Below are 26,835 nucleotides of genomic sequence, written 5' to 3'. Positions count from 1 at the left end.
TCCTCCTCATTGTTCTTTTCTAGGTTCAGACATTTCCCATGTGTATTCAACGACAAGCTTTTCTCGCTAAAAATTTTACACAAAATATCTATTGTATTTCTAAAGTTTATATCAGATGGTTTTTCTAAGAGTACATAATTGCTGTAACACTCATGTTCTCCTGCTGCCAGTTTTTTAGGATTAGACATATTTTCATATCATCGTCCCAATCTTTGCACTCTTTACTGAAGATCTGTTTGGATCTTCTATAGTATGCCTTGAAGGTAACTCCTTCGTCTGGTTCATACTTAAATTCCATTATTGAGTTTGCAACATAATCTGGCAACAATGTCTTTTCAGCATTTTTGGATGACTTTCTCATCATTAATTGTAGCATTTGTTGCTGTAATAATAATTGGTGTTGTTGTTGTTGTTCTTGCACTTGTTGTTGCTGTTTTTGCAACTTGAGCAAACCGGCCAACAAATCTTCCATAATTTTGCGATTTTGCATACCATAAAATTTGCGCAAAAACTTTTGTGAGTTTCATAACACCTTGTGAGTTTGTTTAATCCTTGTGCATTTGTTAATTCCTTGTGAGTTTGTTAATTCCTCATCACCACTGTTGTAATCCAGTGTCAGACTGTTATAACGCCCACTCCAGTATAGCAGTATAGTTAGTTAGACAAGTAAAGACATGAGTATCTATGACCAACTTACCTAACTTCTCAACGTCACAGTATTTGTAACAACTAACACATACCACTTGTCATGTGGAAGGATTGTTCCATTCTTCTTCTTCTTCTTCTTCTTCTTCTTCTTCTTCTTCTTCTTCTTCTTCTTCTTCTTCTTCTTCTTCTTCTTCTTCTTCTTCTTCTCATCATCATCATCATCATAGTTACATATCCCAGTGCCCCAATAATTACAGGTATAAACCTGAACTTGCAATCTGGATAATTTTCCAGTAGTTCAGAGTAGGTATTTTCTTTTTTGCTGATCTTTAATTTTATATCAACGTCTGTTGGGAAACTGATTTCTACAACTGTACACAGCTTCTCTTCTCTGTTCAAAATGACTCTGTCAGGTCTATTATGTTTACATTTTATTCAGGTTTTTATTGAGACACAGTATTCTTTTTTTATTATGACTGGTTCTTATTTCTAATAACATCTCCATGCATGGTCTTCTACTGATATATGCTCATCCTTTCATCTGATGATACATTACAGTAGAGTTGTGCGACTTCTTTGGGAATGTATTTAAGTTTATCAGACAAGGTGAATGCTGCTCAAGGAGCTGCTTTTCAAGTCTTATGAATCAGCTACATGCATGCAAACTTGGTCAAGGGATGCACTTTGACATTTGGTGGTTAAAAGATGTTGCCAAAGGGATATGATACAACATTCAAAGGCAGTCTGGATCGGTGTTAAGCCCCTGCCCCCTTGTTTTTATTTTAGGTAGAGGCAGTCTGCGTCATTATTGATGTGAAAATTATTTGTGTTGGTCAGTATCTTCCAGGTTTCCACATCAATAGCTCAGATCTCATCAAGCATCCATTAAAGTAGCCCAAATGTTGGTATGAGTACTGGCACTGCAAACATATTGTGGGCAATGTTTTATTGAATGCAGAGATTTCCAAAGCCCATAAAAAAAATATTTTCTTTATTCAGCAGTAATATTCTTTAGTGACATGTTTTTTTGTTACAGGTGCCATTGTAAGATATGCTTTCACCCACTCCTAGATACCTGTAACATTCCTCATCAGATATAGAGGAAACAGTTAAGTCACTGATGATGTTGCTAGTCTGGTTTATAGTAGTTTTCCCTCTTTTCACTACCATATAGCAACATTTATCCTGGCCAAACTATAACCCTATATCCTTTGAGAATGTTGTAACCCGGTCAACACTCTTTTTTATCTCATGCATATTCTTGGCATACAGTTTCAAGTCATCCACAGAGAAACAGTGAACCAGTGAGATGTTCTTCAGAGTTGCCTAACATGAATGACAAGGGGTTTACAGAAAATACTAGCAACATCACAGAGAGGCTGTCTCCTTGGAATATGCCTCTGCGATACTGCATTTTATCGATGATAAAACAGTCATACCTTGTGTTTAATTTCAAGATGGTGGCCCACGATGAAGTCAGGTCAGCTGTGGCTTTGACTATGCTCAGGAATTTTAGCAAGTTGAAGGGCTTCTAGCACACATGAATGGGGGACAGAGTCAAAAGCTTTCTTGTAGTCCAACCACATTGAAACTAGATTCCTCTTATGCTCCCATACCTTTGACATTACAGTTTTATTTATGAACAATTACTCAGTACATCCCCAGACTCCCTTCTTCCCAGCTGCTTGTTCTGCTGGGATGATGTTATTACTTTCACAACGGTCTTGGAGAAAGAGGTTTAAACATGCTGTATATATTCTATGTATGTATGTATGTATGTATGTATGTATGTATGTATGTATGCATGCATGCATGCATACCTTGTCACATGCTTTGTTTATTCTCACATTGCATATATGCACAACCTCCTTACACATACATAAGCACTTGACTTACACACTTAGCCATACTTTTTTTTTTACATCACTTCATTTGGAAAGTTATTTCCAGGGTTTCAAACCATTTTAGTTGTCATCCTTCATTTTCCTAAACTACTACTACTACTACTACTACTACTACTACTACTACTACTACTACTGCTGCTGCTGCTGCTGCCACTACTCCCCTCTCTCCTGCCTTCTCATATTTTTTCATCTATGCCTCCTTTTATCTCATAATGAGGAGTTAACATCAAGGATATTGTTTCTTTTCATTCTGATATTAAACTAACACCTTATTCATCATACTGCATTCTTTCTCTGTTGTTTCATTTCCCACTTTTTGACTGTTTTTTGACTTAGTGTTATATTTAAACTTGATCCTTTCTTTTAGGAAAAACAGGGTACACTATTCACACTCATTGATTATGCTGCACGAAATTATATTGGAATGTTGTAAGTATATATATATATGTATTTATATATTTCTTTTCCCATCTTTGCAGTTGATTTAGATTTAGAAAGCACAAAAGTGATAATTAGCAGCAAAGCTGAGTCTGTTGTCTAGTTTTGGTTTCTGATTGAGGTTATTTCACCTCTGTTATATTGTTGATGTTCTTTGAAACCTGACAATTTCTCTTTTTCTCCGGTCTGCTTTATCATATAAAATTTGAGATAATTTGTAACCATTGTTGATTTCTCACTGTGATATAAGACCACATGTTTTTAAAGGATTGTTACATCAATTGAACTGAACTCAGTAAATGTTTAGTACTTATTTTACTGGCTACAGAAATTGGAAAAGTAAAGCCAGCTTCCGTATTATTTGAATCTAGAATGTAACTGGTTCACATTAATTACTATAAGATATTTAGTTTCCACTCCACCATCCAGGAATATTTATTAAAACTTGCCTTGGTCTTGTCTAAGGCTTTCTACTCTTTGATGGAGTTGCAGTAGGGCTATCATGACATATGGCATGTCTTAGGCATTTTTAGATCTGGCAGAAGCCTTGCTAAATTTGACTAGAGCTGATTTCTTCTAGAAAGACAGAGAGAAAAACAGACAAAAAGTGTGAGAGGAATAGAAATAATTCTAGTATACGATTGGCACAGGATTATCCAGAAATTCAATTTAAAACTACAGATTAGTAAATAAAACTAAGACTGTGGCACACTGGTCTTCTTAGTTTATAGCAATTGTTCTCAAGCTGATAAATACCAGCCTTGCCCTACCAAATATTTGTGAAAAGGTTTTTGATTCTACCTTCTTTTTTATGAAAAAACAAAATTCCATATTTTTTTCACTTTACTTTGGTATTTAACAATTTAAAGCTATCGTATTCTTATTTCACATGGCAATTTATTTTCTCCCTTTCCAACTCTCAGTCTCCACATTTATTTTGACTATCCACCAGCAATGGTGATTAAATTGACTAGAAACATTGTACGTGATGAATATCCAATAACAAACAATCTTAATCTCCATATTTAAACTGCATTAAACTTTGGCAAGCTTACCTTTACCTATTCTGAATTACTTGAAAGGTGATTTTCCCTTCCTTCTCTTCTATTTGTTGATACCTTTGTTTACCTGCCGATGCGTTGTTTCACTTTAAGGATGTTTATTTACTCATCTATTATAATATTTCGACTGTTGTCCATTGTTTCAAAAACATTTTAGCATTGCCATTCTTGCTTTTTTTAAACATTCACATATGATTCATCCAAAAAAATCAACCTTTAAATAAGAGTTTTACTTCCACTAGCAAAAGCTATACATATCTTTCAGAAGTTCCATACAAATTTAACTTTATGTGGCAGTCACTGTTAGTTTATGCCCAGGCTATGTGGGAAGACAGAATAAAGGGGCTTTTGTTAGCTTATAATAAAATCAATTAACACTTGGTACACTAAAACCCATTTTCCTAAACTTTTTTTGCCCATGGCTATTGGAAGCCATCAAGTAGTTAATGGGCATCAAAAGTGCTCAACTGTGATCTTGCTGATGAATATGCCACTCATTGTTCAGGAAAAATAACTATATTTTGTAGTCATTATCCGTAATCTACTCCCAAAACACTTCAGTAGCTCTACTTTGCATCGCTTGCAAACTTATAGGTTCCATGATCATTAAAGTGCAATGACCTCCACAATAACCAGCCTTCAATTTGGTTTTCCATTCCTAGGTTTATCAGAAACAGATTGCTCTGCTACTCATTAACCTTCTTGGTAGTTCAATTATTTGGTGAAAAAAACCCCACCAAAGCAATTTAAACCATCCAAAGGATGGGTGTATTTGCTAGTATATATATATATATATATATATATATATATATATAAATGAAATATTCAAACACTGAGATTTGAAGTTAGATGTCACTACTGTTCATATCATCTGTGGATAGATTCAAAATTTGATGATATCACCAGTATATATATATATATATATATATATATATATATATATATATATGTATACCATCAGTGTATCATATATAAGAAAAAGAAGCACACTCTGAAGCATGTAATGTTTTTATATGGAGTTAATTATGTGTCTGGTCATAGAGTTTCCAATGGCTTTACATCCATAAAGAGCTTAGTCCCATGGATGACTTGTTAGAGTCTAAAGCTGAAGGCATATAGCTTTTCAACCCTGAGAGGTAGGAATCTATTTCGGAAAGTTAGTTAGTAAGTGCACATCTCAGTGCTAAACTTAAACTTGACTTGTGGGTAAATACTGTGATGTTATTTATTGGTTTGAAGGTGAATACAAATTTATCGAAGTGGATATTAATAATTACTATTCTAGTGTTTCAACTCCCTTACTTAACAAAGCATTTATCTATGCTCTAAAAATACTCTGATCTCATCAGGAAGGAAATCGATACTATCTTCACTGATCATTGCACTGTTATTAAATTTGATGGGAAACTTTGAGCTTGTAAAGACACTCCAAGTAACTTTTGTATCGTTATCGGGTTCAGTGGCTTTATCCAGATGACTGACCTCATGGGGATATATTTGTTACATTTTCCCCATAATAATTTCCCTCTACTCTGTAGGGATCTTTATAAGGATGACCCTCTGTTCTCAGTTCAGGGTTTTAGTAATATTGAGCTTGAGAAAGAGAATAGAAAGAGAATTAGATATTTCTTCAAAAGCATGGGCCTACATGTCTCTTTTAGTAATAACCTTAAAATTGCTGACCCCTTAGATGTCACATTGGTACTATAATACAACTCAATTCCACCCCTACCACAAACCGAGTGAGAATTATGTTATCTTTCTTTCCAAACCTTCTCTTTCTGTCCTTAGATCTATAGTTGATAGCGTATCCTATAGGATCTCTATCCTATCAGCAAACAATGACTTGTATAAGGACACATTTGGTCAAGCCAACTATAAGAATAAAATTAAATATATTCCCATTTGGGATAATTGTCACTCTTCTTCACTTGATACTAATGATTACCCCACTCCAACTGACCATATTTACATATTTAAGAATTTCAACCATGTTTCGTAGTTTGCTACCCCAACAGCTCCTTTATAGGATCTAGTGGCTAAAGACATCATCAGGAGGAACCACCTCTGGTTTCATCCCCTACTCCTCTACCATTTTTGACATGTTGTTCCCCACCATCCTTTTGGAGGCGTCTTTAGCTCTGGTGTTCAGTGCATTTCTTCTTTCTCCTTTTTTCTTCTCTTCCCTGGCTTCTTCGATGCCGTGTCAACAAGTGTCAGTGGGTGACTGACCATCCTGCCAAATTTCCCTTTAAATACTCGCTGGTAGGCTTCCTTATCCACCACAAACACAACATGCTAGTTGTCACGTGACACTGTATAAATTTCAACTTCAAATTACCAAATTTGAAAATTAAAATTTTTTTTACTTCATTTCTAAAAGTGAAGCCAAACAGAAAAGATTTGCAATTGCTTCTCAGTGATATCTTGGTTCAAAACCATCTACACTAAAAGTAAGATAGAATTCTCACAGATTTCTACCTGTCAATATGGAACCCAGTCTCTGGGTCTCTCACACATGCCTGCATTGTGTAAGCCTAGTAACATTACCAGATCCAGTAATATGAAGTGTATGTTATACCACTTCTTACACACTCAGTTGGAGGAATACCTGTAATCCCACTAACTTTTGTATAGCAGCCCCACTCAAATCCTGGATTAGTAATGCACATAATTCACTCTAGAACATCTTAACAGACAACATTGAATTAGGCTTAGCCTAATTTTTAATGGATAGACTAAGTTGGAATCTTCCATACATATGATATGCTTAAACTCATCCTTTTTAATCTCAAGTTTTCTTGTCTATCATTTTTGCCTTAAATTGATAAATAAAAAATTAATAGCTTTTAAAGTTTGTAAATTTTGGGTAATTTTAGCAAATGGAAAGCCACAGACATATTGGTGCCTGTTTCCATAGTAACAAGTCAAGCTGTTGTGTAGTCTGCTTATCTGTCTGTTGCCAACTTGTGTAATCTTTCATATATGATGGAGAAATTGAAAACTGAGGATGCAATTGATTGGGTAGACCTATGATCAAAAGGAGCATTCCAATGCTGAACACCCCACAGTTTTAGAGTTACCTAAGACTACTATAATCTAGTAGGTCCTTCCTTATTTTATGACATTAGGGTGTTCTTTGGTAGAAGATTTGACTGCCTTTCCAGCAATTTGATTGTTACATGAAGTGAGCTATAGTTTGCTTTATTTTTGTATTTGTGATTAAATGTTTAGTTTGTTTGCTTTGTAATTTAAGATTTAGTGTCTTTTTTTTTTTTGGTAATTTTTCGCATTACGTGCCTGTTCCAACATTTCACATGACTTTATTCATTAAAACTTTTTAAAACTTCCATCAGTGAATGTTTTGTTGTTGTAATGCTGTCATCACACACAAAAAATGCCACCTTCCAAATCCTGTTTTCCGATTGGGTAAAAATTACCAAACTTTAAACCTCTGTAATATTTTTCGAAAACTTTCCTGGAGTAAGTGAATAACAACACCAGATTCAGCATGAAAAATTACATCAAAATACCAAATTTAAAAATTAAAATTTTTTTTACTTAATTTCAAAAAATGAAGCCGAACAGAAAAGATTTGCAATTGCTTCTCAGTGATATCTTGGTTCAAAACCATCCACACTAAAAGTAAGATAAAATTCTCACAGTCTGATATTGTAGATTTCTGGTTCCCCATTGTGCAATGGATTGGTATTTGCATGTCAATTTGTAAATCATTGTTGAGTAAGAAATAAACCTCATTATGTAAGTATGTAAAACAGTCCTATCTAGTGATGGATTTATTTGAACCAAAAAACAATACTTTTGACAAATTCAATGTGCCAGTGGGTTTGTGTGATAACATGGATATATGCAATTTGGTTGGACTATACATATTTCAAATTTACCTAACCATGGCATTGGTATATACCAAGGTAATGCTTTGGCTGTCACTCACTATTGGGACTCTATGGATTCCTTTCCACCTTTAGTTCTTTAAGACTTAAATATTTAAGAATTTAATTCCTAACATTAGCAGTAGAATTGCATGTATTTCTTCATCTACAGAAATATTTGAAGAATCATCCCCTATCATAATAAATGTTTACAGGATAGCAGCTTTACTGATGAAATATTTTATAATCCTCTACCTCCTCAACTATCTAGTCATAAGAATAGGTCTCACAATATTTTATGGTTCAACCTGCACTTCTCCCTAAATGTTTGGACAAATATAGGTAGAAGATTCTTACTCCTATGAGGCAATCAATTTTCCAGCAACCATAGGTATAGTTAGATATTTAAAAGTTTTTGATTTAAAAGTTCAAAGTAGACTAAACCTTTCATATTCCACCAAACAGATAACAACACCTTATGCAGGTGAAGACCTTCTTTACCCTGGAGTGCCAGTGTTTGTCTTTTCCCTACTCACTGTCTTTGGTGCTTGACATTTTTATAGAGAAGCCATTTCTTGTCACCAGTCACTATTTGGTCAAATAAAAGTTCAATCCTGAGATGTGACAACAAAGAAGAGCACACATTCACTCTCTGCATGTGATTAGACTTGGAAAGTTTGAGGAACCCATTGACCCAATTTGCTGACTTTTCTGATGGCATGCAGGTGTAAATGAATGGTTGGATGAACAAATCCAAGCTTCTCTGCTAATTCTTCAATAGTTATGATGCAATTTTGTTCCACCAGGATTTGCAAGATGTCCTCATTGAGCTCTACAGTTTTTCCAGGACAAGGCTCATCTTCTAGGCTGTAGTTTCTGGCTTGGAATTTTTGGAACCACCATTGACACTGACTTATACTTATTTTCCAATCCTCATAAACTGCATTAATATTCTTCCCATTTCTCACTGCATCTTTGCCTTTATTGAATTCATAAAGCAAAATATGCTGAATATGCTCCTTTGTCTCTTCCATTATAGCTTTGAATAAATAACTGTTAAAATCGAACTGCACTCTTCAAAATTTGTACTAAGAATAAGTACAAGGTAAAATTACTACCTGCTTTTATAGTAAGTCAATGCAGATAGTTGATCCCGTCCCCCTCCAACTTTTAGTTAATACAGTTGAAAATTCCGCATTATTTATGGGATGACCCAGTACATGTATATATATATATATATATATATATATATATATGGGAGAATTTACGAAAAAAACTACAACAGACGAGGACAGGTGGTGTAAACAACAAAAGGATGTATTAGTTTAACGCTCGGGAATAGAAAAAGTCTTTAACGTTTCGAGCTACGCTCGTCAAGTGAAAGGAACACAGAAAGAAATAAGCAGAAAAACAAGGAGAAAAAAATATAAACGTAGTGGTCAGCGATCTATTATATATATATATATATATATATATATATATATATATATATATATATATATAATATATGCATGTACAGCTATTACAGGGTGTGGATGGTATTTGTTTGCAATTTTCAACTACTTATTTTGCACATATTTTTTTTTTACTTTCATTGTTGGCCTTTTTTTTCTTAAAAACAATAACTATTTTTACTTTATTTTTTTGCATAATAATTGAAAATTTTGGAAACTTTTGAACACTCCAATTTGTGGAAGAGGCATGGACTTCTCTTTGGAATATGTGCCTGAAGGACAAAGAAGATTTCAGGTTTCCTCAATATCAGCAGAAGGATGGTGGAAAAAGTCAGAAAGGAGCTGGAAGATTCAAGATTCAACTATTAGGCAACAACAGAGAGGAAAACTCATGGTCGACAATCTGACACCATCAGAACATGGGAATTCGTCCCTGAAATCCAGGAGATCATCAACAATGGTCTCAGCAAGTTGATACTTGCCATTGCACAGAAGAAAGGCGTGTGGATGAAAAACATGATGGTATTTTCATACAAGATAATGAAGGGACAATTTTTGTCTAAGGCAGTGTAGTGAAAACGACTCAAGCACAACAAGAAGATGATCAACAAGTTCAAACACTTGTTAGAGCCAGTCATTCTGCAGTTCTTCTTTGGTGAGAAGAATTTCTGCCAAAACCAGATCATCTCCCAGAACAAGAGGTGGTTTGCTGTCTCACCCAAGGACATGTCCAAAATTATGCACATGAAATTTCCAGCAACAATCTTGGTCTTTAGTGTCATCAGCAATGAAGGTGATGTCACACCACCTCACTTCTTCCCTGAGACCCTTGGGCTGAACACCGACAGTTATATCCATGTTCTGAGCAAGGTGGTGAAGTTCTGGATTGACTGGGTAGCTGCAGGGAGACCGTACAAGTGGCAGCAAGACTCTGTGATCAGCTGGAAGACTCAAACCTGGCTGTTAGAGAATTTCTTTGATCACATAGCACCTGACATTTGCCTGCAACCCACTTGACTTCCTTGTGTGGAGTGTAGTGAAATGAGAGAACAACAACTCTAGCAGCAACTTGAAGGTTGAACTGAGGGCCAGGATTACCAGGGCCTTCAGAGGCTTAAAACATATGATAGTGATGAAAGTTTGTGGCCAGGTCTGAGGTAGTCTGGTTGGGTTCATTGAGGCCAAAAGCAGATTCATTTGAGTGAGATCTACAGTGCGTGTCATGGTGACAAACTGACCCAAATTTGATGAATATATGTAAAAAAGTAAAAGCACTGTTTTATTTTTTTTTGAAACAGTCATCATATGAACGAATATTGTCCACACCTTGTATATACCACTGTTGGGGACAAAAGAAAAAGGTTTCACTCTCAGAATGGAAGACAGACTGTATGATTCTTGTGTATCAACAACAATGTCCATGGTTGTGAGAATTGAACTCTGAATGCACAGGACATGTGTAGACAAGATAGAAAATCAGCTAGCATGTGCAATGTCAGTGTACATGAATAAAAGAAGACTGTGCTGGTATGGTCATGTGATGTGTGTTGAGATCAGTTGTATGAGGAAGCGTCAATTGGATAGAAGTTGTGGAAGAGGAGACACAGGGAAATATAAGATGAAGTAGTGAGGGCTGATCTTAAGACTTAAAATCCTAAGGTAGACAAGTAATACATGATGCTTAAAAAAACTGTGCTCCTCTCAATAAAACTGAAGTTCTGAAAGCATATACCCCACACCTTCATTTTTTTTTTTTGTCACTAACTTCTCCCTTACTTACCTAACTGCATTATTCTGTTTCTGTAATTAAATGTGGGCAGAACTATATATTTTATCATTTTTTCCATGTTACTAGCTATCTTTCTCATAATCTCATTCTTAACATTGTCCCTCTCCAAATTATCTCTCCCACCTCTCCAGTGAATCACTTGCTATTGACCTGCTCCTATTATTGTTCAGCTCTCATACTCTTTGCAGTCTTCCCCAAACCATTTCCTGTTGACTTGCCTTATTCACCCCACACACAACATCTTTCTCTCCACTCACACTCTTGCTGCATTGCAGTTTCATGCAACTCTATTGTAATATTACTTCTCCTCTCTTTTGTACTACCAGTCAGCATCTAATGTTTCTGACCTTCCTCCAGCTCATATGTATTATTGATCATCCCTCCATCGTTCACTATATTTATTCCACTACATTACCCAATCTCTAATCACCATCTGCTCTTTTTTACTTTCCATATATCTTATATTTGTCATCAACTGCCCCACCCTCATCATACAGTATATTTGCATCCTTTATCCCATCTCTAACCCTCTTTAGCTCTTTCCATTCTCTCTTGTAACCTCTACCCAGTCATCCTTCCTATTCTTCTGTCCCCAGCTCCTACTCTGACACCCCATCACCACTATCTTTATCTCACTTTCCAGAACCTTGTATAATGCATACCCTCTATAGTAAGGAACCAGTTTCAGCCTCTTCCTTCATACTTTTCATCACCTAGCATAAGCTGCCTTCCTTTCTACTCAGCTGAAAAGGAGGCAGCTTTATGCAAGGTGAGCTACATGGTGGCCTCACTAGTACTAGTACCACAGAAAACCACCCAGTACTCTCCAAAGTGGTTGTCATTAGGAAGACCATCCAGGCATTGGAACATGACAGTCCTCAGATCCATCAGATCCTGTCAGAGTGACTAATCTATGATAACATAGAAAACAGATGTTAAAAAAATAATGATGATGATTGTACAAATTCTAAATATTTTCTTGGTGAAGAATGTACAACTCAACATTGACTATGGATTTGTGATATCAGAGTAAACACAAGATGGACAGAAAGATGCAAGACAATCTTTAGAATGAAGACATGGAAACAAATAAATCAATTTACAGTCATTTGCTTCACTTCTTCGATGGGAAAGGGTAAGTTTTTAGATTTAACATAGTGAAACATTCCTGGATGACAAAGTGAGGAATGGATTTCTTTAAGTCTATCAGAACTACCCGAGGTGGAAGCAGAGCAGGAAGCATGAGATAGCGCATCAGCTGCGAGATTTTCAGTTCCAAGCCTGTAGACAACATCGTAACTGTAGCAAGACAGTTCAATATGCCAGTGCTGTATTTTGACATGCTTGAATTTGCTTGTCTGGGCATGAAAGTAATACTCTTTTAGTCTGTGATTAATTTTAAATGCTTGCCAATAAGATAATGCTTCCACCTTTGAAGAGCTTCTACGATGAGTGATTCCTTTCACTTGGATTCAGTGATCTTGAGGAGAAGGCAACGGGTTTTCCACATTGATTAAGAGTTGCTGTGATTGCTATGTCTGAGGCATCTGTCTCAACCACTTGGGGCAGAGTCAAGTGAATAGTCATAACAATTGTTTTTGCAATTTCTGCTTTCAGATACTCAAAGGCATTTTTCACTTTTACTGGTAAGGGGAATGTTTTATTTCTTATCAGAGGATGAATTTTATCAGAAAAATGCAAAATCCATGATGAGTAGTAAGAGAACATGCCAATGACTCTTTTTTGAGATTTGGAATCATGTGGATCAGCAAGTTCTTTGAACTGTTGCAGTCATTGAGGATCAAATTTGATGTTTCCTTTTGATACTCGAAACCCAAGTAACTTGATTTCCTTTGCACTAATAATGGTCTTCTTTTCATAGAAGGTTATGTGATACTTAGCACAGTCAAGGAAGTGCACAAAATTTTTGTCATGGTCTTCTTGATTCTTTCCACAGATGGTAATATTATCCAATTATGCAAAAGTATTCTTGATCTTCTTGTCTCTATTCGTATTGTTTATGATGCGTTGAAAACAGGCAACTCCATTGGGGATCCTAAAAGGAATATGCTTAAAATGGTACAAGTTCTCTTTGGCTTCAAAAGCTGTAAAATGTCACTCTTCTTCCTTAATTGGTATCTGATGATAGGCACTGTGGAGATCTAATGTACTGTATATTTCATACATTGATATGCTCTCAACCATTTCATCGATTCTTGGTAATGGATAAGCATTGAGCTGAGTGAAGTGGTTAATGGTCTGACTGTAATTAACTATGAGCCTTTTTTTTGTGTCCAGGGTAAGTTTGAAAGCTCAATGATGTCATCACATAACAGTTTTTGTATTTCAGAGTCAATGAACTGTTCATCAGGCTTTGAAAAACAACAAGACTGTTGCAATTGGTTTGCAACCCAGGGCCAGGTTGTGAAATAAGGATGGTGCTTCAACCTTTGCTGCTGCTATTCCACACACAGAAAAAATAGGCTTTTCTTCTTTGAAAGAAATCTGAAGTCCTTCATGCTGGTTCAAGAAATCATGTCCCAGTATAACATCTGATCATAGTCCGGGTAACAAGGGAAGTTTTACATTGTCATACACTTGACCTTGGCATCAGAGCTGCACAAAACAATTTCCTTTTGTTACACTTGAAAGTTTTAGGGAAGCCATGGAAATCTTTGTCTCTAAAGGATAAGTGTTTAGTTCCAGGGATTTGGCAAGATCAGAGCAGATGTAGCTATCAGAACTTCCAGTGTCAGCAAGAGCTTTGATAGAAGTATTGTTGATGGAAATATTGATGATAGCTTTAGACAGGCTAGTAGGTGCAGCTGCAGTAATAACTGTACTCAATTGAAGATCTGTGGCAGATACAAATTCAGACCACATAGAATTAGGCTTAAATTAGCAAACCTTTAAGAAATGTCCCTTTTTACCACATCTTTTGCAGGTGGCATTCAGTGCAGGACATTTTGACCTAGGATGGGGAAAGTAACTACAAAAAACAAACAAAACATTTTAAGGAGTTCACTGCTGCTGTTGTAGATGACATATCTTCAGATTCAGTATTCTTGGTCAAAGAGATACCACCATGGGGAGTTTGGGTTGTGTAAGCCATTTCAAGAGATCGAGCCAGGTCAAAAGCCCTTTGAAGTTCAAGAATTTTATTTTTCAACAATCTGTCTGATATGATTTGAGCTTAGACCACTGATGAATGCATCTTGAATGGCATCTTCACAATTCTTTTCTGCAATAACAACTTTAAAGTTGCATTCTTTGGAAAGTCCTTTAAGCTTTTGTAAAATCTGGTATAAGGTTTGACCCAGTTCTTGTTTTGTAGTAGTGAGAATATGCCTAGCAAATATCTCATTTCTTGGTTTAACATACAAGTTTTCAAGAGTTTCAATAGCAGTTTCATAATAAGGACATTCTGCAATATATTTGTATACTGGTGAAGCCACAAAATTGGTCAGCAAGTGGAGTTTATCAGGATTTTGATCTTCAATGGTGGATAAGAAATTGTTGAAAGTTTAGTGCCAGTGGTTCTAGTTCTTTGCAGCATCAAGAGAATCAGAAGAATCAAAGCATTCTGGTCAAAGAAATTGCTCCCCTTTGAATGTCAAATAAATTGATGTAAGACAATATACAAAAGACAGGTGTGATATTATGATAGTTTTTATTTAACATTCAATACAGCATACTGCACTGTATGATCTACAATAAAAGCATACAAGATGGCAAGTGTTAATCATTGGCAATGAAACATCTAATGAGGACAAACTTTGGATACAAACACAAATCATGCTATTTTTGATACTCCTGTTGGTTAAAACAGTCATTAACAGAAAATAGGATGTCATCATCACTGTGGTACTGGTTTTTCCTGCTGAGGAAGAGGTGATAGTCAGATGGGGCCAAACAAGGAGAATAGGGAGGGTGATCACCAGTACAGCAGCTATTGAAACCAAGGACTTGTGTACTGGAGCATTGTCCTAATGAAACAAGACCTGTTTCCTTGGTGTTTTGTCTTGATAGCCTTTTGCAACTGCCTCAGAAAGTTTGTATAGTACTCTTCATTGATGGTGTGGCCCTTTTGAAGAAAGTCAATAAACACAATGCATCCCCAAAACTTGAGGCCATCACTTTCCCTGCTTGAAATGACCTTGGCCTTCTTTTTAGTAGTTCTTTGGAGTAGGTGAAGAGGGGTGTTTCCACTGCGTGGATTGTCACTTTGTCTCTGGGTCAAAGTGATGAACCCAACACTCATCGTGGGTTAGGAAACATACAAAGAAACCATCCAGATCTGCCTGAAACAATGTCAGATTTTTCCCATGATGTGATCAGCCTGATGTGCTTCTGATCAGGTGTCCAAATATGAAGCCTTCCTAATGCCAAGTTTATTATGCAGAGTATTTTCAACTCTCTCATGGGATATGCAATGATCTATGCTTTCCTCAATGGTGGTAGTTGCAGGACATTCATATGGTGGTTTATCTTTAAGACTTTCCCTTCCTTTCCTAAATTCAGTTGCCTATTTTTGCACTGTTGATAAAGCAGAAGTGTCATCCCCTAACGTAGCAGCCATGTCAGTATGAATGTCATTGGGGGGATAAACCCTTCTTCTGTAGGTACTTGATAACATCATGAAATCAAATTTTTTCCATTTTCAAGAGAATTCACTACTACTCACTAATGAAGTGTTCTTTGAACAGCTAGATGTAAGTTTAGCTGGAAAGAAACAATTCACTTAAAAAAAACAGAGTTGAAATTAATGTATGCAAGATTTCATAACTGTAACATCACTCCTTCATATGAACTTTTCAGCCCAACCTCATACAGCTCACAGATGACAGCTGTGAGTTTCTGTGATTGTAGTAAGGTTTCACTTTGACAGATGAAATGTTGCTGTACTGGTATAGTTGATTGAGCCATAAAAGAAGAAAAACACAAACCCAAAAGAAAGGAAAACTGGTGAGTGCAAAGAGCAGCACCAGGTAGCAAGTATATATACATCAAGGAAAGAAGTTGAAGTTAGAGATTATGAAGAGAAATAAAGCAGCCAGACAATCAGGCAGTTGAGATGCTGAAAGTAATCTCTACTAGTCACTTGTATAGTCAATCAAGTTAAATTGGATGGTTCATTCTAAATAACTAACATAACAGTATTGTCATCAACTGCAAAGCTGAAATACTCTAGAAAGGAATAACTACAGAAGTTCGAACTGATGGGCCAAATTATGAAAGTAGTAGAAAGAGTTTGCTGGTGGGGATATTTATTGTGTGGAGGTTAGCAGTTGGGTAAAGAGGTGCCAAGCAATCCAGGTGTAAGGAACCTGCAAAAGAGGAAGAGTAAAGAGAACAGACACAAAAAGAAGTGGTAAAGTTGATCTTTGTTGGGTGAACTCAGTGAAGACAATGAAGGACTAGATAAAGTTAAATGGCAGACGCTATGCTAGGGAAGACATGTTAAATCCATGCATTGAAGAAAAATAGATATAAAGTGGTGGTGGTGGTAGTGGCAGTACTATTGTTGCTATATTAATATAAAGTGGTGGTGGTAGTGGCAGCACTATTGTTGCTACATTAATATAAAGTTATCTGTGCATATTATCTTTAGAGAATTACATTTGCAGAACTTTGTTGCATTATTTTCTTGTGCAGATTTTAAGATTAACAATCCGGAAATATTTTTAGGGTCATTTGTAAGGACTTACGCAATGGTTTGGCTGCATTTGCTCGAAACCTCAACACACTACATGAAGAAGTATCATCCCCTAACATGCAAGGAGAAACTAATTTCAAGGTTGGTACTATTTGTTTATTTACATTTACTTCATTCCATGCTAGTTAGATCTTAGGAATGTAAATAATGAATATGAGGAACAAACACTAAAATTATCACACATAAATTATTTATTTAAAATAAATAAGAAATTTACTTGAAACTCAAAATTATTCATACATTAATGAGATTATATATGTTTTAAATCTATCAACTTTTTACTTTTCTCTCTGTTAACCTACCTGCTTACTTTGTCTTCCTTCCTTCTCATCTATTTATGTATTAGATTTAGTGTTTCACTTCTGATCTGTCTTAGACAGCTAAGTGTATGATTAATTTTACCCCACTTGGTATGCAAATCTATAACCCTTACACAGCTAAATATGTTATTGGTCTTGACATCAATATAGCTTTCAACCATGAAAGCATCCTATCAAAGTTGCTCACTTATCTCAGGTCAAGGGTTCCCTCTCAGAGTGTTCTAATGCAGTGTGGGATACTCTCTGTCATTCATTTCATCAACTCTGCTACACTCAATTGTTACATCTCTCATATTGTTTCTTCTGTTCATTAATTATATTCTTGTCACATCTATGTATACTCCTCAACACTATGCACTTACTCTATAAAGAGAGATCTAGTAGTCATCTTCCATTCAGAATAGGGCCAGCTTATCCCATTCAATAACACTCGGATGCAGCCAGTAAATATAGTAAGTAGACATATTTGTAATACTTTCTCTATTATACAACTAAAATTTCAGAAATTTTATCAATGCTAGGCTTCATAATCTATAGCATTCCCAAACCAGCATCCCAAAGTCTAGGTATCCTGTGTTGCACTAAAAGATACTTCAATACTGGTGAAGCTGAAACTCTACAAAACTCAAGTTTGATACACCTAGGGTAGTGCTGCTACACAGCTAAATAACTTAGGAAACTTCTTAACATGACAATTCATTTGATTTGCAAAGATTCCATCAACAGCTCAATACTGTCATTTGATTACAGTTGTGTTGTTTCCTTTTGCTATTTCTTTTACCGTTTTATGAGGGTATCTGATTCTGAAAATAAGAAAACTGCATACTACTTCCACCCAAAGACAACTGATGTACATATGTCACCACTTGCTTTCTCTACTTTACTTCACTTGCCAATTCCTGCAATATATATGCTGCTAATCAATTCTCTGCAGTTTATTTCCACTGGCACTCTCATTGGTGACAATATGGAGAAGTTTAATTTGAATGTCAATCACATTAACTGTGCTGAACTAGGTTATCCTGCAAATGTCAAGGGCACTACCCTCCACCTTTCACTTAATGATATAAAAAAGAAATTAACTACATCTATCCCTTTACAGATTATTGGCTTTGTACTAGCATTTCTTCTGGCTTTAGGTTCTGAGTTCAAATGCTACTGAGGTCAACTTTACCTTTCATCCCTTAGGGTCAATAAAATAAGTACTAGTTGGGTACTGGGATCAATGTAATTGATTAGCCCCCTTACCTAGAATATATGAAGCCCAATATACCCATCATTATTACCTGTTTGATATGGGTACACCAGTCACATGCATTACAACCATATGCACGCGACATACTGATCTCATATCAAGATAAACAATACATGAATTTGCAGGTAGGTTCCTGTTAGAATTTTCTTCAGGCTGAGTGGCTCAACCAATGCAAAAGATCCCTGAATAGAAGTTGTTTTAGGATGATGAACAAAACACCCAGGTTTCCAGGGGGGAATTATTCAAACCCCAAAGAATTACTTTCAGCATATGGCTCCACCACTATTTCTGTTCATGATTAGAGATGCACATATTATTAGCCACTAAGGGACATACTCAACTGGTTAAGGTCAAGAAATTGACAAGCAAATGTGTGGTATTGAGCAGAATATTTGCTGTAGCCCATGTTTTACACCAAGACAAAAACATGTAATGATAACAATCCAATTAATTAAGATCGGAAGCCATGAGAGCCACTGGTTGGTATTGCATCAGGGCAGTTTATTATTTTGCTGGGTATGATGGAAAGTGTCAGCTGTCCACAGCCAGCAGACTGAGGTGACTCTTGTTTACTTCAAGAACCCTGCGAAGAATTCTTGCAGTTCCAAGCAGTGCTGACTTTTGTAGATGTTCTATCCTTACCTTTGTACCAATGTTTTTGAGCCACATTGGTAGTTGAGTGTTGATACTTCCAAGTGTGCCAATTATTATTGGTATCACATCTACTCTCCTCATTGACCACAACCTTCATACTTCCCACTTCAAATCATCTACTAACTATTATTATTTTTATTATCATTGTTATCATCATCATTATTTATTTATTTATCATCATCATTATCATCATCATCATCCTCATCATCATTATCCTCATCATCACCATCACCATCACCATCACCATCACCATCATCATTAGACTTGATGTGGTAAGTGTTAACCTATTATTCAAGGTTTAGAAACTTGGTTTTTGTTCTTTAGAAGGGTATGAATATCACATCTTCACAATTAATCTGACACCTCTTAACTGTAATTTCATGCATCATTATTAATATAATGATATTAAATAGTGACTGTAAAATATGTTCCAAGTTTATTTCTGTTTCCCAGAATTTACTTGTGTTTTGTATTGGTTTCAGTAGTTTTGATTATGAAATTTTCAATATTTTTTAGTATTTTTGAATTATCTTTGTTATTAAACATTGATTTCTCTTGGAAAACGTTTTTCTTTTTCTTTCCTCATATTATTTTCCTTCTAAATGTATGTTAAGAAAGATTTTGTTTGCAAAAAATATAGAAAAAATTATGAGCAAGTGCATATTGATAAAAGTTATAAGTAGACAGAAAAATATAGTGTAGAAGGAAACTAAAAAAATAATTACAAACAAAATAATATTTATTGAAATCAATTGTTAGATGTTTGTTTTTAAATTTAAATAATTTCAGCATGAAATAAAATATTCCAATAATAATCCATAAAATAAAAATATTTTTCAGAGCAAAGTAAACAGACATAAAATTATTCTTGGAACAAATATTCATAAGATTAAACTTTGTTTTTGTTTTCTTTTTAATTTAATTTTTATCTCTCACTGAATGTAAATTCCATCTTTTTTAGACACTATCAAATGATGGTCACTGCTATGAATAGCTATTCAAATAGTCATTATCATATTAAAATTTTTAACAGTCCATATGTGCTGGCAAATTTATATAGTGGATAATACTACATACAACTGTTGTAACTTTAAATCTGATTTTAATGTATTAAACTGACAGAGATGGAAGCATATCATATCTAAAAAAAAAAGATTGAAATTCCATTATACTGAATTGATTTTAAAGCAGATAATTTTTCAGGGCTGCTTTAAGCAAAGGCTACAGACTTAAAATGGTTGACTTCCATTTCAATTCTAATACCAGTGTTTCTTTTATACAACCTTGATAACTTGGCATATTGAATTAGATAATATTCAAGTTGAATAACTATGGAAATTATCAAGTACAAATTTTTTATAATATTTGTGGCATGATAGTTACTATGTGTGATAATGTTAATATTTGTTGTTTTAACTGCTTTATTTCTCATTAAAAGTTTTTGTTATTTAAAAAATATTGTTTTTACTCTTTATTTTATTTTGATATTTTCTATTCCTCATGTTCCCAGGAGGCCATTAATAGCATTGAAGAAATTATTGGAATAACTGTGCTGAATGAGCAGGAGGATAAGAAAACAAAAAAGAAATGAAAATTAATCAGACAAGCACATTATTCTATCATGCTTAAATATTGAATATTTCTGATACAGACCTCATCAGAAAAGAACAACATGACAAAACAAAAGAGAAAAACAAAAGCAAAAGTTTGTTTTAGATTCAGTTTCAGTATCTAGAGAGAAAAGAAAAGAGATACAAAACAATTTGTATGTTATATAAATTGGGGCTTTATATAAAATATTGATAGATTGCCACCAGAAGAATTTTGGAATATTGTGCCTTATTTTCTTACTAATATTTTGTTACCTTTTGAAATATTAAGAATAAAAAAAATATCTATATACATGTATGTATATGTTTCTTTTAATGAACTATTTTGTAATTGTCTACTCCTTTTGAAAGATTGGGTAGAAGGGTGAAGACCCCCTTCTGTCATGAGTAACCATAGGATTGCACCTACAAAATTCCCTTCTGAGGCACAAGTCCAGGCAAGTTTGTTTTGTGGAAGACAAGCAGTCACCCATGCATACCAGTCTCCCCTGTCCATGCCACTGATGTTGTCCAAGGGAAAGGAGACTACCAAAACAACTTGGCACCAATGACATTGCAACTCATTTCTAGATTTGAGTGAATTGGAGCAAGGTAAAATAAAGTGTCTTGCTCAAGAACACAATGCACAGCCTGGCCCAGGAATAGAACTCATAACCACTGAGCCATGTGCCTTCACAAGGATGGAAATATTGGACAATATAATAAATAGAAAGACATATTGCTCAAGACAGGTTTTCAGGCCTCTATACAACATTTCAGATATTCAGGTACAAAGTATTGACATACAATTTGAAAAATGGATACTTACACATATATACATGCATACAGATACTCTTCCCTTATATGTATATATATATATAACCAATGCAGTAAATGTTTAAACAGGGCAAATTTAACTATTTCTCTGCAGATTGAAAAAAAAAAAAAAACAGCAAACAGTCATAATCAATTTTCAGATTTTATTGGGTTTGCATCAAAAGTGTCTCTGTCATTTAACAGATCTCAGAAAAAAAAAAAAAAAGGAAGGAGCCAAATTGTTTATATACACAACAGATCCAGTTGCTTCAGAGAGCTGGAGCGACTAATTTGCATACTATAAGTATTCAGTATTTTATTTAATGTTAGTGGCCTGTCATTGTGGATATCAGTTCACACAGTTTCAAGGTATGATATAATACATGTAGCCTATGCAGTAAATATATAAACAGAGTGAATTTATTTCTCTGTAGATTGAAAAAGTGATGAACAGCTTTAATTGATATTTGAATCTTATGAGTTCTCATCAGCAGTGTCTACATCACTTAATCAATCCCAGAGTATGTATGTAATGTGTGTTTGTGTGTGTGTGTGTGTGTGCGTGTGTGTGTGTGTGTGTGTGTGTGTGTGTGTGTGTGTGTGTTTGTGTGTATACTTTATTTAAAGGCAGCAGAAATATAACAAAAGCTGTTAAATAAAGCATATTACTCTACCTCTGGTATTTGAGAACTCTTTTTTCCACCTTGTTTCACATTTATGTGCTTACTCCGGTATATATATATATATATATATATATATACATATATATATATATAGTTTAATGTACACAGTATATAGTTGTGAGCTATAAATAGTTTCATACATTGGAGATATTTTCTAGGCAGGTTTTAATATTACACCTAGTATCTCCAAGTAATTTTCATTCTCTGAGCACATGGCCTATTACTAATCAGGACAATAGGAAAAGAGAAATCATGAGAAAAAGGTAGATTCAAAAAAAAAAAAGAAGAGAATTAGAATTATGATCCCTTTGCCATAAAGCTAGTTGGTGTAGAATCAATGGAAAGGCTCTAAATTCAGTGATGCAACTGCTCAATCTGGTGAGGGTGGCGTTCTCCAGTTCACCAAAAGAAACTTGTGCATGTTTTGCATTTGATGAAAATTTCCAATCTGAAATTCAGCAGTGCAGTGGGATTCTCAGATCTAAAAAGGATATGCGATCTATCAGCTATGCATAACTTGCACTTTATAGATCCATTAACATATGGCATGGATTTCGCTACGATTTTCCACTTGATTGCATGTGACATCAAGATGGTCTTCAAGCTCCATATGTGGTGATTTAACTTAGTGGCTTTACTTTTGTCTACATGCCAGAAAGAAAATAGGTAATCAGCATAGCGTCTTTTGAATTCACCTTCGCATAAGCTCCAAGTCTCAACAGTTGCAACTGGGAATGGGCTCTTGATGGTGTCTATGGGTAATGATCTTTAACAAACGCTTAATTAAATTATTATATAGCTGCTGCCCCAATATGTTGTTGAAGATCTTTCTGTATTTGTTAGTTTCAATATTTAGGGAGAAGGTGGGGCTAACCAAATTATTTTCCTATTCTATTCTTAGGTCTATTTTTATGATTCATATTATTACTAGAAGGGCTGTAATATATCTTATATTTGGAGCCATTGTTAGCTAGGGCACTGTTATATAGTAGGGGGCTGCCTCATCAAAAATTTCTTTGGAGGAAGAGATTGGATATCCTATTACTAATGTTAGCTATCAGGTTTCTAAATACTATAGAGAGGCAGCAGGGTTGTTTATGTATGTAGGAGATTTTCTTGTTAGGCTTATGGTACGGTTTATAAGCGTGAGGTTTTAGACCTGGTGAAACATCTAAAAAATCAAATTTTGACAGATTAGTAGTAACAGTGATTTTGAGGCTTAATTGACTAATAGTAGCAAGGAGTTTTTTCTTGATAAATTTGTAATGGAGTCACACAGCCATGGGAAATTCCCAGTCCATTGTCTTGGTATAAATCAACATCGTGGGATGGGAACTTGGATCTCAAAGTATTTAATGTAAAAAGACTTACAAGATCAAAGATGTCAGTACTGTCATACAATCCCATCGATACATCAAATCTTTAACCCATGCTGGACCCTTACTAAATAGAAACATTTTTCTCACATGCATGATAAAGTCTAAGTCTATCAACATTTGCTTTTGTAAACTCAATTGCTTTATAGAGGGATAAAAATCTATAATATCAAACTGAGTAAATCTAACCCTATGCTTATCCTTTATATTGTTAAACCAATCTATTACAGTGTTACTATTATCCCATTGTTGTAGCAGAAACCACAATTAATTCAGCTGGTATAGAACAAAATAACAGAAAATTTGTCAAAGTCCACAAGACTTTGACATATTCCGGCGCGGGTGGTGGCCTCCAATTCAACAAAAGAAACCTAGCCATGTGTTTGTACCTGCTAAAATCTTCAGATCTGAAATTAAGCAATATGTTGAACTTCTTGGATCTCAGAAGAATATGAAATCGTTCTGCTACACCTAAATTGCATTTCTTAGATCCATTAACATATGGCTTGAATTTTTCTACGATTCTCCACTTAATTGTATGTGGCTAACCAACTGATTTGCATTACTTTTGTCAAAGTGCTGGAAAAAAGATAGGTGCTTAATGTTTTTGAAATCACATATACTGATATACATATACCGATGTAATTCTGCAACCAGAGAGGACGGGGATCTGAGAGGTCTTCCTTTCTTTTCTTTCTTCTCGTTCCAAATTTTGCATTAACTTACTTTGCGTTTTTCTTCTCTTCTTTTTTTCTGTCTTATTCTATCATTATCCAGCATCTCTGTTTTTAAAATATATATAATGCATAAACAGAGTCTGAAAGATTGATTGGAGATACACGGCATATTTTATAGATATTACCAGTTAAAACATGAAATTTGGCTGTGTATTAAATTAACACACACACACACACACACACACACACACACACACACACACACACATACACATACAGAGGAGGTGGCGAAGAGGAAGAAGACGAAGAAGAAAGAGAAAGAGATGGGAGAATAAGAAGGAATGTAGCTAGTATGATAGTAGTAGGGTGTTAAATGGTCAAGTGACCTAAAAGTGGCTTGTTATGGATTATAGCAGTGATTGGGACTGTTTTTTTTATGATTTCTTGGGAATCTCTTGAGTGTATCATTTTTAATATTTGCATGTCTGTTTGTGTTATTCTAAGGCCGTGGTGGATATGTCATTTGTTGTAGATGCGTTCAAACGGGACTGTATTTTGTAATAAAGAGAGTATCTTTACTAATTCGTTGGCTACAGGTTGTATCGTCACTGAATTGGTAGAGGGTAAAATTTCTGAAGCTTGGATTTTTGTTGTTGGCACAAATGTTGATGTGTTGGCTGAATGCTATTTTTCTGTTTTGGGGGAATTTTGATCTGGGATCTATGCAGAGCCATTCTTTTACATAAACTGTTTTTTGTTTGGCCTATGTATTGCTCTTGACACCCAGAGCAGATTAGTGCGTATATCAGGTTCTCCGAAGCACATATATACATATATATATATACATACATACATATATATATATATATATATATATATATATATATATATATATATATATATATATATATATATATATATATATATATACATATATATATATACATATATATATATGTATATGTATGTATATGTATATATATGTTTATATATATGTATATATATGAATATATGTATATACTATCTGTTGGATCCGGCATTGCTCGTGTTTTCCGTATTGAAGTTAAGCCCACCTCTGACCTTGTATTGAAATCTTCTACGTTCCCCGTGCAAGCTATTACCCATTAAAATGTTATATCTGGTTCTGCAGGGATTTTACCCAGTTAACGCTTTCGACAGGCTCCTACATACTAGACCGTCTGAACTCGCAGTCAAACTTTTGAATGTACCTCGACTTGTTGAGAGTGATGTTTGTTTATTTCTCTCCCGTTAATGCCATCTTCTATACAAAATTGATCAGCATGTCCAATCTCAGCAAAATCCAAAGAAAAGTGTTAAGGTTATGTCATAAAATAGAATCCATGTGACCATTTACATGAAAATATCCAATTGACTTTTAAATCCCAATACAGTATATGAATAATCGATGTTTCATATGTCGAAATTTTACTCATGGGTCAATTTTCTTCAAAATCAGTTTATTATTCTATTGTGAGTAAGTTATGATGATATCTGCCTTTCACCAGTTTAATTTTAATTCTACTACATTACTCAGACCATAAACTTTATCTAAATGTCAAATTTCATCAAAATCGGATGAATTCTGTAAAAGTTACAGCATAAAATATTAATCCTATGGGTAGTTGCATACAAAAATCCTATTGATTTCTTAAAATCCACCGCTCACACGTAGTTATCGATTTTTTGTCAACTTTTCATGCAGGCATCACATGTAATATTTCTATAAAATCAATAAGAATGTCTCTATGGAAATGCTTATTGGCATATGTGCCCATTTCAAGCCCTTTTGAATTAAATAAACACCTTTACCGCCCCCAAACCACAAAATTTATTTACATCTCAAATGTCATTAAAATCGGTTAAAATATATAAAAGTTACAGCCAAAAGTAAAATCCCTATGGAATTTGCATGCAAAAAGCCTATTGATTTTATAAAACCATTGCTCAGGTGGAATTATCGATTTTTTGTCAACACCATATACTGACATCAACTCACTGCCATGAGTCTCGCTCACTCATCGATTTTCATCAAAATTGGACAAAAAATGCAAAAGCTGCAGGACAAATAACATCGCTATGGGAATTTCCATTCAAACGCCCGATTGAGCTTACAAAAATCGATGCCTTATTTGAACTTCAGGGCATGTGATCTACCTATACTCTCTTTTTTTACTCTTTTTACTTGTTTCAGTCATTTGACTGTGGCCATGCTGGAGCACCGCCTTTAGTCGAGCAAATCGACCCAAGGATTTATTCTTTGGAAGCCTAGTACTTATTCTATCGATCTCTTAAGCCGAACCACTAGATTACGGGGACGTAAACACACTACCATCGGTTGTCAAGCAATGTTGGGGGGACAAACATAGTCACACAAACATATACACACGCATACATATATATATATATACATATATACGACGGGCTTCTTTCAGTTTCCGTCTACCAAATGCACTCACAAGGCTATGGTCAGCCCGAGGCTATAGTAGAAGACACTTGCCCAGGGTAACACGCAGTGGGACTGAACCAGGAACCAAGCTACTT

General features: G+C 35.0%; 1 protein-coding gene across 14 annotated transcripts in view; it reads left to right on the top strand.

Annotated features, from left to right (window-relative positions):
* LOC106869551 (IQ domain-containing protein H) overlaps positions 1-21,036 on the top strand; it is a 637,089-nt gene extending 616,053 nt beyond the window's left edge. For all 14 annotated transcript variants that reach the window (XM_089360920.1, XM_089360916.1, XM_052972131.2 and 11 more), the window contains 3 exons: positions 2,920-2,981; positions 16,876-16,984; positions 20,643-21,036. In XM_089360920.1, the coding sequence (XP_089217046.1) occupies positions 2,920-2,981; positions 16,876-16,984; positions 20,643-20,723 (252 nt within the window). In that variant the 3' untranslated portion in view covers positions 20,724-21,036. The remainder of the gene's footprint in view (positions 1-2,919; positions 2,982-16,875; positions 16,985-20,642) is intronic.
* Positions 21,037-26,835: the final 5,799 nt, after the last annotated feature.

The sequence above is a fragment of the Octopus bimaculoides genome, chromosome 12 (assembly GCF_046866305.1).
Source record: "Octopus bimaculoides isolate indiv1 chromosome 12, ASM4686630v1, whole genome shotgun sequence".
NCBI classification, from domain to species: domain Eukaryota; kingdom Metazoa; phylum Mollusca; class Cephalopoda; order Octopoda; family Octopodidae; genus Octopus; species Octopus bimaculoides.
Note: the sequence above shows the minus strand (reverse complement) of the source record. Positions and strands in the feature narration are given on the sequence as shown.